The sequence below is a fragment of the Apus apus genome, chromosome 5 (assembly GCF_020740795.1).
Source record: "Apus apus isolate bApuApu2 chromosome 5, bApuApu2.pri.cur, whole genome shotgun sequence".
Lineage (NCBI taxonomy): Eukaryota > Metazoa > Chordata > Aves > Apodiformes > Apodidae > Apus > Apus apus.
In genome coordinates this window covers 11,234,364-11,247,784 of record NC_067286.1, presented here as the reverse complement: position 1 = coordinate 11,247,784, position 13,421 = coordinate 11,234,364, and the positions used below count along the sequence as shown (strand labels likewise).

At 43.6% G+C, this 13,421-nt stretch overlaps 1 protein-coding gene across 1 annotated transcript; it reads left to right on the top strand.

Annotated features, from left to right (window-relative positions):
• Nucleotides 1-713: 713 nt before the first annotated feature.
• Nucleotides 714-12,450, top strand: WEE1 (WEE1 G2 checkpoint kinase). Its single transcript, XM_051621886.1, has 11 exons — nt 714-1,437; nt 3,690-3,898; nt 4,366-4,432; nt 4,516-4,688; nt 5,454-5,575; nt 6,232-6,378; nt 6,732-6,827; nt 6,908-6,993; nt 7,237-7,407; nt 7,498-7,643; nt 11,062-12,450. Exons 1-11 carry the CDS (start codon nt 892-894, stop codon nt 11,210-11,212), a joined length of 1,914 nt encoding a protein of 637 aa, XP_051477846.1. The 5' UTR covers nt 714-891; the 3' UTR covers nt 11,213-12,450.
• Nucleotides 12,451-13,421: the final 971 nt, after the last annotated feature.

Sequence of the window (13,421 nt, the reverse complement as noted above, 5' to 3'; positions counted from 1 at the left end):
GGTTACATTTTATCAAGGTGGTACAAGAGCTGGGAGGTGACCTTGTGGCAGCTGCAGCCAGCCAGTCTGACAACCGGCACACGCTGTGATTCACATTTCCCTGCAGCGACTTTTTGGTTCCTTTGAATGTGTCTCGTAGAAGTTACCACGAAGGGCGTAGGGCGCTTGCTGCACTTGAGGCTTCTGCGTTTTGCATCATGTGCACCGACTTATTTGGAATGTATTCATTTTTGGGGTTTAGCTAAACAAGGCTGCCTTTAACCGGGCTACAAAGACTTACTGTTTACAGACGCACGAAGGGAGATTTTTGGCACACTCTTCCAGCAACCAAACGGCAGCAAAACAAGGAGCTGCACCCTCCCCCGGCGCGCGGCTCGCCTCAGACAGGCCGGGCCGTTCGCTCCCCGCCCGCCCAACGCCCGCTCCCCGGGCGGTACCGACCCGTCCCGGCCGCCCCCCGGGCTCCGCGGCAGGGCGGGACCAGCCCCCGGGCTAAGATGGCGCCTCGCAGCGGCTCAGCGGGCGGGCACGCCCCCTGCGGCCGCCCCGGGGCCGGGCCCCGCCGCCCCGCCCCGCCCCGCCGGCGGCGTTCGCGCCAAAGCGGCCCGTGACGCGGCCGCGGGTGGGGCCGCCCCCGCCCTCCGTGTTTTCAAACCGCCTGGGCGGGCGGGATTGGCTGGCGTGCGCGCCACGTGACTAACGGTCGCGGGAAAGCCGCGGAGTCCGAACAGCGCGCGGGGAGCCGTGCCCGGGGGAGCCGTGCCCGGGGGCAGCGCCGCGCGGAGCCGCCGCACCCAGGGGCGCCGCCGCCGCACCCGCCGCACGGGCAGCAGCGCAGCCACAGCGGGCCCGGCCCGGCCCGGCCGTGAGCGGGGCTCGCAGCGAGCCGCCATGAGCTTCCTCAGCCTTCAGCAGGCGGCGCCGCCGCGGCGGGTCTCGGCCCGGCGAGCGGCCGCCCCGATCAGGCAGAAGCTGCTGTTTCTGAACGCCCACAGCGACTGCGAGGAGGAGGACGAGGACGAGGAGGAGGAAAGCGGTAACAGCACCGGCGGGGACTCGGCCTTCCAGGAGGCGGACTCGCCGCTCTCGGCGGCTCGCACCCCGGCGCGGGGCGACCCGCCCCTGCTGGAAGAGGAGGAGGAGGAGATGGAGCCGGCAGCAGCGCCGCTGCCGGACGAGGGCGACTCGTGGGAGGAAGAAGGGTTCGGCTCTTCTCCGGTGAAATCGCCTGGAGCCTATTTCATGGCCGGCTCGCCCTCCTCGCCGCCCCCCCATAAGGGCCGCCGCCCCTGCGGGCGCTCCCCTTCCCACCCGGCGGCCAGCGGCTACCGGGTGCCGAGCGAGGAGCCCAGCTCGCCGCTGCCCGACTACCCCGGCACGCCGCCCCACAAGACCTTCCGCAAGCTGCGCCTCTTCGACACGCCGCACACGCCCAAGGTGAGGCACCTGCCCGGGCGCCGGAGCGCGGCGCCGCGGGGCCCTGGCCGGGCGGGGTGAGGGCGGAGGGCGATGCCGGGCTCGGCAGCCGGCCCGCCCCCGGTGGGCTGGGGCGCCGCGGGAGGCACCGCGCTGTGCCGGGCGGTTGGAAGGCGGGGGTTAGGGGGCGGCCGGGGCCCGGGCCGTGCCGGCGGGGTGGCCGCTTGCACCGCCCCGCCCGCCCGCAACGGCCGCTTGGCGCCTGCCGCGGGGCTGCCCGCAGCCCGGCCGTTACGGTTATGTAACCGGCGGGGCCGCGCGCCGGCCGCTCGGGCTCCGCGCGCCGGTGGGCCCGGTGCGGGGAGGGAGGGGCGGGGGCGGGCGCCGCCTCCCCGCGTGCCTCCCGCACCCGGCCGCGCCTCGGGGCGCTCCGCTCGGCCTCTGGGCCCCTGGGTAGCTGGGGTGGGGAACAGTCGCCCCTTACGCGGTATAAAGTGATGATGAAGAGTATAAAACACTCTTCATCAACACAGCTCTGTGCTTTTTGATACGTGTTATTTTGTCTCTAAACGTAGAAGTCCCCTGCTTTGGCTGTCTCTTGTGGAAAAGATTTTTGCAGGGGTGCAAGTGGAATATTAAACTCTTCAAATGCATATTTCGGTGTCTTGTGGGCATTTGTACCTTTGTAACCATAAAGTAAAAGCTTGAATGGGAATTCGTTTCTGCGTGTCAGTCAGTAAAAGTCTTGCGAGTGCTGCTGTTGCGCTGTGTGTCGGCGCAAGTTCGGGCTCTGCACTCTGGCATCAAATGCCAGAAGGCTGGCTGAGGAGCCGCGGCTGTTCACTGGAGGATTCGAAAGCTTAAAGAGTTATGTAGGCCTTGACTTTGTCAATACCAGAGTTTTTGCAAGACGTTTCAACTTAGGAACTCGACGCTCCTGTAAAACACCGTATTTAATTTAAGTCTAGTGATCATGGGCTTGCTTTCTTCGTTGCTCTTCATACAGCCCTTTAGAAGTAGTCTGGGGACAATCCCCGTGGATAATCCCCCAGGGTCTGTAGACTGTAGATTAAAAAACGGATTTAAGGTGCAATGGAGGCAACCTTGTTAATTGGTTTTCTACAGCTTCCATCTCAAATGAGATTTCACGGGTAGAAGTCAGTGGTACATATTTGGAAATGGCAAAATTGGTGATGATTTTCTGCCAAGTCAGAATCAGACACTTGAGAAATGCAAGAGGCTTATGGATTGTGACACCAAAAGCAAAGTGTTAACACTGTGTTTCGGTTGGATTCTTAAATTAGGTGTCCAGATTCTACATGGGTTATCCTGGAGAGGTTATTTTTGCAATCTGGAATAATTGGTTGGTTAAGGTATCCAGTGAAAGTACTGAAATGTGTATTGAGACACACAGTGACTTAAAGGTCTTCATCTAGTCCAGCTTTGGAGAGTGGAGTTGAGATTCCCAAGTACTGATCCTGCCCCTATGCTGGTTTAGGCTTTAGTTACATCAGTTCTTTATTTTGTAAAGTGTTGCTAGGATAAGGCAACACTCCTTGTCACCCTGTAAGTAAGTGGTTGGCATCCTTACTGGGTTGTAGGAGACTCAGGTGCAAACTCCTATATCTAATTGGGAGAGGTTTCATCATGTGCCTGGAAAATGCCCAGTCTGACAAATTACCACCCGGAAGATCTGTTTGGGATGTTGAACTGACAGAGCAACAGTGCTGTCAACTCTTGAGCAGTGCTGTGTAGGCTCATTAAGAGGCACCTGTGCATCAGTATTAAATTTTCTGTTTGCTTATTTTTTAGCTTGCTGCCTAAATTTGTGGTCACCAAGGATAATTTCCTACGTCTCATCTAACTTCTGTACCTTGCACGTAAAAATCACGGTGATACTGCACAGGATGGTCCATGAGTTTCATCTGTGTTTCTTTCATGGACAAATAATAGTCTAAGAAGTTTACATGATGACACGATAAAAGACAGAAAAGTGATGCTCTTTCCTGTCTTTTAAAAATTATTCTAACATTCAGTGTTTCCTTTAACTGTGGAGTGTAAAGCCTAATAGTTTCTTTGGGATTTTTTTTTAATGGAAATGTAGGTATTTAAACAACTTAGGCTAACTTTGATTAGACAATATTGTTATGATGGCTTTCAAGCATGACTTGACTTATATGTCTAAAGCAAAATTGAGGCTATAAATGTCCTTTTTTTTGTCCTTTGTTTTGTTTGTTTGTTTTGTGTTGTGTTTTTTTTTTAAATAAATCTAGAGTTTGCTTTCTAAAGCTCAAGGAATAGGCTCCAGCGCAGTCAAACTTCGAGGGGGCTCTCTATTTATGAATGTTGGGAAATCAGAGAAGCAAGAAGAAGATATTAGACAAACACCTCATGTGAACATCAATCCCTTCACTCCCGATTCCATGTTCCTTCATAGTTCTGAAGGAAAATGTCGTAGGAGGAAGAGAACACACTGGAATGAGTGAGTAGCTTATAGCTTCTTCTGTTAAGCTTACCTTTAGAACTACTTTCAGCTGCAGAAGTTATGTTACAGATTGCTCCTATAAAAGTATTTTTCCTTGCAAATCTGTTAATGATGTATAATATAGCTCTTAAATTATATGCTTTGAGTTGCATGATATTATGAAAGAACTATTTAGCACTAGGTCTTTTGATTAGTATACAGAGAGCATAGACCAGGCTGTGTCCTGCAGTCTTTTAACCATATGCACACAGTCTTTTCTTGAGGAGGGGAAAAAGATATTTAATAATAGCATGAAACATGAAGAAAGAAATTACAAAGATATTAGCATGGTGCCTTTGCTTTATAAATTTGCTCTTAAAATGTAGTAATGTTCAGTTAAACTAAAAATCAACAGCTGCTAGACTTCAGTTTTAAGTTTACTTAAGCCATATCATTTCTGCCAAAGTAACTGGTGTCAATTTCAGCTCTTGTGGAGAAGATATGGAAGCAAGTGATGGAGAGCCTGAAGATGAAACTATCAGACCTGCTAAGGTAATTAGTCGTCAGAACTCGATACTAAGCTTGGCAGTTAGTGTATGTGGACACCTAAGCATGTTCCTTTGTAATCTTTGCAGAGGATAACTATAACAGAGAGTAATATGAAGTCACGCTATGCAACTGAATTTCATGAGTTGGAGAAGATTGGATCTGGTGAATTTGGTTCTGTGTTTAAATGTGTGAAGAGGCTTGATGGCTGTGTTTATGCCATAAAGCGATCCAAGAAACCCTTAGCTGGCTCAGTGGATGAGTGAGTATTTCCTGCTATTAGAAGTCAACTCTTGTTGCTTTTTCCTCCCATGTCTCTCTGTATTGGTAATTGCCTGAGAAGGCATTTAAGAGAAGAGTGTGAGTATTCATGAGTTAAATGTAAAACGGATACTATTTTGAAGTCACATAACTTCTTTTTTTTTTTTTTCCTGTATACTGTGCAATACTAGTGAGGAAAGGCTACTTGGCCTTTCTCTAGCAGACGTTTGTCCCAATATTTTGTGTGGAAACGGGTTGTTCTCATCTAGAAAGTAACAATAATGCTTACTTGCATTAATGGGAGGAGGGACAATATGAACCAACTGTGCAGTGATGATCCTTTGAGATATGAAAGCAATGATCCCAATTGTGTCCTTATTCTTGTCAACTTTAATGACATGCAGATTAGTTAAGACAGCTGTGGGGTGTTTTTTGGCGTTTGTGAATGAGCCTGTGATCCATGACTTTTTCCCCCACTGTTGGTATAGTTATGATATAAACTTCCACAAGTTTGAGTTACTCAAAATTGCATCCCAGACTTAGACACAAGAAGTTCTTCCGTGTTCCATATACTTAGTCTTTTAATACAATGTAAATTATTTTATCTGTTTGGATGCAAATCCACGCTAAGATGCCATAGAACTGAAGATTTTAATTAGAAACCTCAGCTGGCACAGGGGTGTGGTATTACAATAAGTGTTTCTCTCAAGCTGTAATTTCACCTCATAATGTTTTTGTGTGCTGTTATTTTTTCTGACTGTAATAGGCAAAATGCTTTAAGAGAGGTCTATGCACATGCAGTTTTGGGACAGCATTCTCACGTAGTACGATACTACTCTGCATGGGCAGAAGATGATCACATGCTTATACAGAATGAGTATTGCAATGGTAAGTAAAGATTATTGCTTGTTCTAAACTTGCTTTAAAAAATAATTTTTGAAGATTCTGGTATATTTCTTAAAAATCTATAGAACTAGTTACAGAATTATTGCCCTACATATAGCTCATACCATCATTGTATCAAATTGTTACTGATATTCCTTTCCATTGGAAAAGGCATAGCAGAGATATGAAAAGCTATACAAAATTGCCATCAAAGTCTTAAGTGTTCAAGAATATTGGAGGTATGATGAGGCATTTAAGAGCAGCATAACTGTTCTTTCTTCTGCACAGTAGTACAAGCTAGCATAAAGAAACCAGAGAATTTCCTTTGAAATGGGAGATGGACCTGATTACTGAAGCTTTTTGCCATGGTTGATACATTGCCAGAGATGTGGAAGAGGGAGAGAGGTCTTTTCCTTTATCTTGGTATCCTGTTAATTTGTGTGGCAACTACAGCAGAAATATAGTTTTATTATATTGCATGGCTATAAAGAGGGGATACAGCACTAGATTTTACAATTCCTGTGTGTCACCAGCAGGTTCTTGGTGATATGTTCATAGTTCATTTTGGAAGCCAGTTGTACTTAATTTTGGAAGCAAGTTGTTAGTTTTTCAACTGTTTGATGTAAAATAATTAGTTGTTTTCTTTAATGTTGTTAAAGGTGGCAGTTTAGCAGATGCCATAAGTGAAAATTACAGGAACATGCGTTATTTTACTGAACCAGAGCTGAAGGACCTGCTACTTCAGGTGGCTCGAGGCTTAAAATACATTCATTCAATGTCACTGGTGCACATGGATATCAAACCCAGTAAGTGTCAACTGCTTTGCTCTGTATTGACAGCTTCCTCAGTTAATTTAATCTGTTGTAGAAAATTGAGCGGTTAGCCACACCTTACTAACTGTAAATTCTTCACTGAAGTTCTGAATAGCAGTACAAAGATGTCAGTTATAAAATTGGCTAGCAAAGTTAAACTTGTTTTATCTTGGCTCTTGGCTCTCCTCCCAGCAGAGAGGCCAGAGCAAGTAAGTTACACTTTCCTACTCTAGGAGCTCTGCATGTATACAAATAAAACTTCTGTGTGGATAAAGCAACCATAATGAAACTAGTCGAAGTAGAAATGGGACAAAAGTGGTTTTTTTAACAATTCTGCTCTTTTTCAGGTAATATTTTCATATCTAGGACATCAGTCCCAAGTACGACTTCAGAAGAAGGTGATGATGATGACTGGTCATCTGATAGAGTCATATTTAAAATAGGTGAGAAGCAGCACACTTGTGCTTAGAATAATTGCTCTATGTGTTTGTTGTCTGAAAAAATAACTCTTTTGTATTTGCAGGTGACCTTGGTCATGTAACTCGAGTATCTAGTCCACAGGTGGAGGAAGGTGATAGCCGTTTTCTTGCAAATGAAGTCCTACAAGAGGTAGCTGTTCTGTTTGTGGAACATAGTGGTGTTAGGTCTGTGTACTGTTTTCTTTAGAGTAAGGAGTTGCTGTCTGCTGCCTCCTTGCTGGAGGAGAAGCTTTCTAAATGGTACCCCCTTCAACACTAGCAGTACTTACAGGGGAATGTAGTATTGAGGATGTGTTCAGTGCTGTTTAGGTGTTAGATTTCTTCTTACACTGGGTGGTATGTGTAGTAAATCTCTTTTTCTTTATTTTTCAAGAACTATGCTCATTTGCCGAAAGCAGATATTTTTGCTCTTGCTCTGACTGTTGTCTGTGCTGCTGGGGCTGAACCACTTCCAACTAATGGGGACCAATGGCATGAAATACGACAAGGAAAACTACCTAGAATACCACAAGTGCTTTCTCAAGAATTACTAGATTTACTAAAAGTAAGAACTCTTGTACCAGTGGCTCACTGATTAGTGTAACTTACTATATTACTGGCCTTAACTAGAATGCTTTATTTTCTTTTTTCCAAGGTTATGATTAATCCTGATCCAGAGAAAAGGCCTTCAGCTGTGGCCCTGGTTAAGCATTCAGTGCTTCTCTCTGCCGCTAAAAAGAGCGCAGAGCAGCTCCGGATAGAGCTGAATGCTGAAAAATTCAAAAACTCTCTCTTGCAGAAGTAAGTAGTTCCTTGGGGTCCTTAAATACAACTTAATTTCTAGTGGGTTTTCATGTGATAATAGAGTGATGATAAAACAGGACTGTTGTTGTTTCTTCAGTTTCATGGTTTTGGGCCAACACGACAACAAAGAACCAGCCCTGTGGCCGCTCACTCAACTCCCCCACACATACACAATCTGGGATGAGGAGGACAAAGCTCATGGGTTAAGACAAAGGACAAGGAGGGTTCTTTACTGATCAAGGTCCTGGGCAAAACAGACTCAACTTGGGGGAAAGATAATTTCATTTCACACTCAAAGACACACAGGACACAGACAACACAAAGAGTAGGGCCTGCATATGTTACCCCCACCCCTCCCTTCTTCCCAGACCCAAATCACTTTGTTCCCATTTTCTCTCCCTCCTTCCCCCCAGCAGCACAGGGGCACAAGGGGATGCGGTTTAGAGTCAGTTCACAGGCTGGTGGTTCCTGCTGCTCATTCCTCCTCAGGAAGAAGGATTCCTCACAGTCCTCCCCTGCTTCCCCATGGGGTCCCTCCCATGGGAGAGAGTCCTCCATGAACCTCTCCTTCATGAGTCCTTCCCACGAGGTTCCTATGAGACTCCGCCACGAGGTGCCAGGGTCTTCCAAACCTGCGCAACCAGAGTCCACTGGCAGCAAATCCTCTGGCAACAAAATCCAAGTCCACTGGCGAAGTTCACTCCTCCTGGCACCTTCAGGGAGTGTTCCTCCACTAGTGCAGGGGGACAGCCTGCCATCCTGCCATGGGTTGCAGGAAAACTTCTGCTTGGGCACCTTCTCCCCCTTATCCTCACTAACCACCAACACTGCTCTCCTTCCCCAGCACAGCTCTTCTCCTTTAAGTGCCTCTCTGCTCAGGTGTTACAGCTGTTCTTTTGTATGTTAATTGCCAAGGTGGTCTGTTGTCCCTCTAATGGCTCCTTGGCTGGGTTTGGAGCAGGGGGAGCTTTTCAGCTTCTTACCAGAGCCACTCCTGTGGCCCTTCCCTCACTACCAAAAACCCCACCAAACCAGAACATTCAGTGAGGTCCACAAATCTGTGCATGTATATACCTGAGAGTACAAGGTGGGTTATATAACTTTAAAAGGAACTTTGTAAGAGGAAACTTCTTGAACACTAAGGGAATCTCAACTACACTGTTAGTGTTCAAGGCATGCAAGACATTACAGTTTAAAAAAAAAGTCTCAAGCCAAAAGCACACTTTATCGATGTGTAGTATAGTGTAACTTCTATATTATTTTAGTCTGTGTTTTCCTATATGGGTACGTGGAAACATGTTGGAAAACATTACTTTAATGAACTTTCTTGAACTTAAATATTATCGTGCATCAGGAATATTTTTTGACTGTTTTGACTTGTGCACAGCAGTGTTATTGGGTAACCAGAGAAACACTTGTATTGGGAGGTCATCTTGTCCTGCCCCTTGCTCAAACACTCAACTGTGAAGTAAATCTTTGAAGAACAGATTCCCTGTAGAAAAGTCTGGTTTCTGCTTAAGTTTCAGAGAAAGAGTTACTAAGTTAAGCAATTATTTGAATCTTGCTGCAGTTAACTTTACATGCATTATGCATAATAGTTAAGCTTTTATGAGGGAATATAGAACACCAGTTACTTTGACTGGCGCATTTTGAGTTAAGATGTTAACTTTGTTTGGATTCTCTCCATTGCTATCTGCTTATCTTGCCATTGCTACTGTCTGAATGTAGCTAGACTTGACATATATGGTTATCTTTTATAATCTTATGAATCACACTGACTGCAGAAGGAATAATTAGATGGTTTGTGCAGGTTATTTAAGGGCACATCTGCTGAGGTGAAGTGTTTGTATAAAGACAACATATTTTTTTATCATGTGAAAGGGGAAGTTGGCAAAGCTATTATTTTGTGAAGACTGTTTCTGATCTGGCTGCAAGCATGGTTCATCCTTAGAAAATAATTTAAAAAGAACACTTATGCACAGTAATTTTTAATGTTGTGGGATAGCGTTCCATAAAATAACTCTGGTAAATATTTTTTGTTTATTATTTTTTGTGGTTTTTTTTTTTTTACATAACTGCATTTGACTCATTAAAGATAACACTTGTGCATATAAGTTATTATCAGTGAAAGGAATCCTTGCAAGGACACTCAGCTTTTCTACTGGGTTGTTTTCTTCAGAGGAAGGAAGAATTCAAGATTAGATTTCTAGGGAAGAATGGAAGCATATTGTGAAACTTAATTTCTTAGTAATGGAACAGTGGGTAGATGTGCACGTGTGTGCATTTGTGACTGACATTCAGTCTTTAGGGAAGATGCCTGAGTACTGATTGCCTTCTCTTGCAGTGAACTGACACTGATAATGTGGGGAGGATTAGATGGGGCATGGGTGTTAGTCAATACTACTCTGGCTTACAAAGTATTAATCATAGTATCAAGCTAAGTACATTGGCTTACAAAGTATTAATCATAGAATCAAGCTAAATACTAGTAAGTAGCTTATTAAATTAAAACATGTAACTTCAAACTGAGCACACATACAACAATATGGAGCAAGCTTGTAAAATTTGATCTTGTTTTGGAGTCTAGATGTGAAATGAAATTACAAATACTAGTTCTTACAGTAGAGAAAATTATTTGAGGGATAATTTCGGATAGGAGAAAGAAGAGTATGGACGGAATCCTTAATTATCCATATGTCAGCATTTAAGGAAAGGAGAAAAGGGGTGTCTGGGGAAACTCTTGATAAAGATAACTTTGCTCTTTAGTCAGAATATTTCATAGTTTTATTGTGAGTTTTATTAACTTTGTCCACAGATTGAATATTGGTAATTCTCTGAAGCAAAATAATTGGCAGAATGTTGGAATGGGGACAGTGGCCTGTGCTACCTTCATTGACTCAGCCTTGCAGTTTCAAACTCATATTTTTATGTGAGGCAAAAAGATTTAAGTGGAGATAAGCTTTTTCATGTGGGTATACAAAAGGAAAAGGATATACATTAGTCTGTGTTCATCTTAAGTATGTGTCTGCTTGTCTGTATTTTTCGCAGAAGTTCAGTTGTGGCTGAATGCTGCAGTTGAGCAAACCTCTTAGAAAGTAAACAGTGTTCTACCATGTTTTGGTAATTGGTGTATGAGATGAAGTGTTGAGCTGCTGGATTTCAGAATTCAGCTGAGCTCTGTGAATTTGTCATTTCCTTCCCTAGTTCAAAAGAAATAACATTCAGACATGTAACGAACATCCCACTTCTGTGCTCTGGGTTGTAAACAGGTAGATGTGAATGATAATGGTCTTAGTATGACCTAAATTGACAGCAGGTCTTAAATTGAACTGCTGTAATTAATCTGAAACACTCCCACTGTGATACGCCTGTAGTTCTTACCCTGATGCGTTGTGTGACTGTCAATGTCTTGCAGAGAGCTGAAGAAGGCACAGATGGCAAAGGCTGCAGCTGAGGAGCGAGCACTGTTCACTGACAGAATGACAACGAGATCTACAACACAAAATAGACCGTCTCGTCTCATTGGAAAGAAAATGAACCGCTCAGTTAGTCTTACTATATACTAACTATGAAGTCTAAAAGAACTACTGAGGATGACTATAGCATCTCTGCTGGACTGAAGCCTAAGGAATTGAAGGAAGCATTCAATTCCTGGTTTCTTGTCCTGTCTGTGATCAGTGATCCTAGTTTTACAGGATTTGTTTCTGGGTTTTTACTTGTACAGTACAGCTAATTAGCTGTATTATCCATTTGAGTTAATGGACTCAGTAGTTACTATCTTGTCTATAAAGGATCCTGGATGTTAATCCATAAGCCTTTCAGTTACACTGTTAAATGTTACATGGTCCCAGGGTTAACCACTATAGTGGTGTGCTGCTTTTGTAGTGTTACGGCATTGTAGTAAGAAGTAATAGCCCTAATCCTTAAAAGGGAGGGAGGAGGCCTTGCTTTGATAGTTACTGAATTTTTTGGAGCAGAGGGGAATACATTTTGAAAGACAGGCTTTAAGGCCAACTACACTCAAACGTACCTGATGTCAGGTAGACTTCTTTTGTGAATTTTATTTGTATATTCAACTGGGAGCACTTTGTAGGCATTGCATAAACCACAGCTTAGAAACCTGTGGAATTAAGTGCCATATGGAACTGCTGCTATTTTTAGTTTGTTGTCCTTGCTGTAAACTGTAGCATTAAAACAATCATTATTGTGTTAATAGGCTTCTTGTTAAAACAATTACGTGAAACAAATCCAAGCTGCATTTTAGTGAAGGCAGCGTTTTTCTTTCAAAGCTAGTGCATTGTAAAATAATGCACCAATGTAATATTTGGACTCTGTATTAGTGTAGTGCAATCGTTAATGTCTTGGCTATTGATGTTTTGTAATTCTTTCTAATAAGGTTCTCTAAATGTTTATTCTCTTCAGTTGTCTATTTTTGAGGCTATTGTATATTTTTTCTATGTTGGAGTACTTGTAAATAATTGTTTAGTTTAAGTGTTCAGATTGTTCTTCATTGTTCATGTACATAATTTTGATTGTGTTTATAGTATACTATACTGAAACTGCAGTCTGCAATGCCAACAGACAAAGCTAAACTATTCCATTTTAAGTCCCAAAATTAAAAAAGAATATGGCTGTCAGAACCTGTACTGATGTTGGACCTAGGCTGACACAAGTTGCTAAAAAATAGAACTGTTCTAGTTACTGGCTTTTCTCTTAATTTTAGTTTAAACAATGGTTCCTATTTGTGCTCTGTTTGTTCTTACTAGTGTTGAATTTGAATATTAAAGTTAAAAGTTTTGTTTAATATTGTCTAACAATTATTTAGCTCTATAGTTGTGGAAATAAAATACCGAGTCAGGAATATGCTATGGCAAGTCCTGATTAGATCTGCTTCCTGCTGCTGCCTAATGCTTGTGGTTCCCTCTCATGACAGTGGGACTGAGATAACATACTTGCTGATAGTTATGTTAGGAGAGAAGCACCACAGTCTGTGTTGCAGTATCTATAGCAGTCTGTCTCTACAGCTTTAGAAATGTCACTGCACACTGAAAAGATGAAGCTTGTGGAAGATTTGAAGTGGAACTCGTGACTGTGAAGATAGAGGACTATGTGAGACTATGTGAAGACAGAAGTCTGAGGTAAGGTGGAAAACCATGAATTGCTGAGAATGGGAAGAGAACTGCTTATTTAGAAGTTGGGAAGAAAACAGCAGGAGGAATTGGAATAGTCTATGGAAGACAATAACAGCATGTTCTATGGCATGGATGCAAAATACTTACATGTATTCTACCTCATGCAAAAACGAGGTACAGTCAAATTAATAAAGGTCTAGTAGATTAGTCTTTTGGGAAAACTTACATTGCTTGTATTGAAGAGTGCCAGGTGGTCATCAGAAGCTGTAACTGAATTGAATGGACTGTCAAAAAATTAACTTTGCAATTAATTAAAACTGCTAAGTATTTTAAGAGGTCCTATGACTGAAATGCGGAGACTTGGTTTAGCATTATTCTCAGAATATGCAGTTCTCATCAGTAAAAACTGATAGACTGGAGTACCTTTAGGATTTTGCTTTATATGATAGTCCTGTCTTTTTTTGTGAGAGATTTTACAATCTCATGGTTTTGTTGGTCCTCTACACTAAACAGGATCTCTTAAAGCATACCTGTAAACAGTCATAAGTATCAGTTGATGGGGGATCAACAAACAATTCTTCCCCAATATAGTGTAAATAAATTTATCTATCTGTGATAGTTATCTGCTCTTAGATCACTTGTT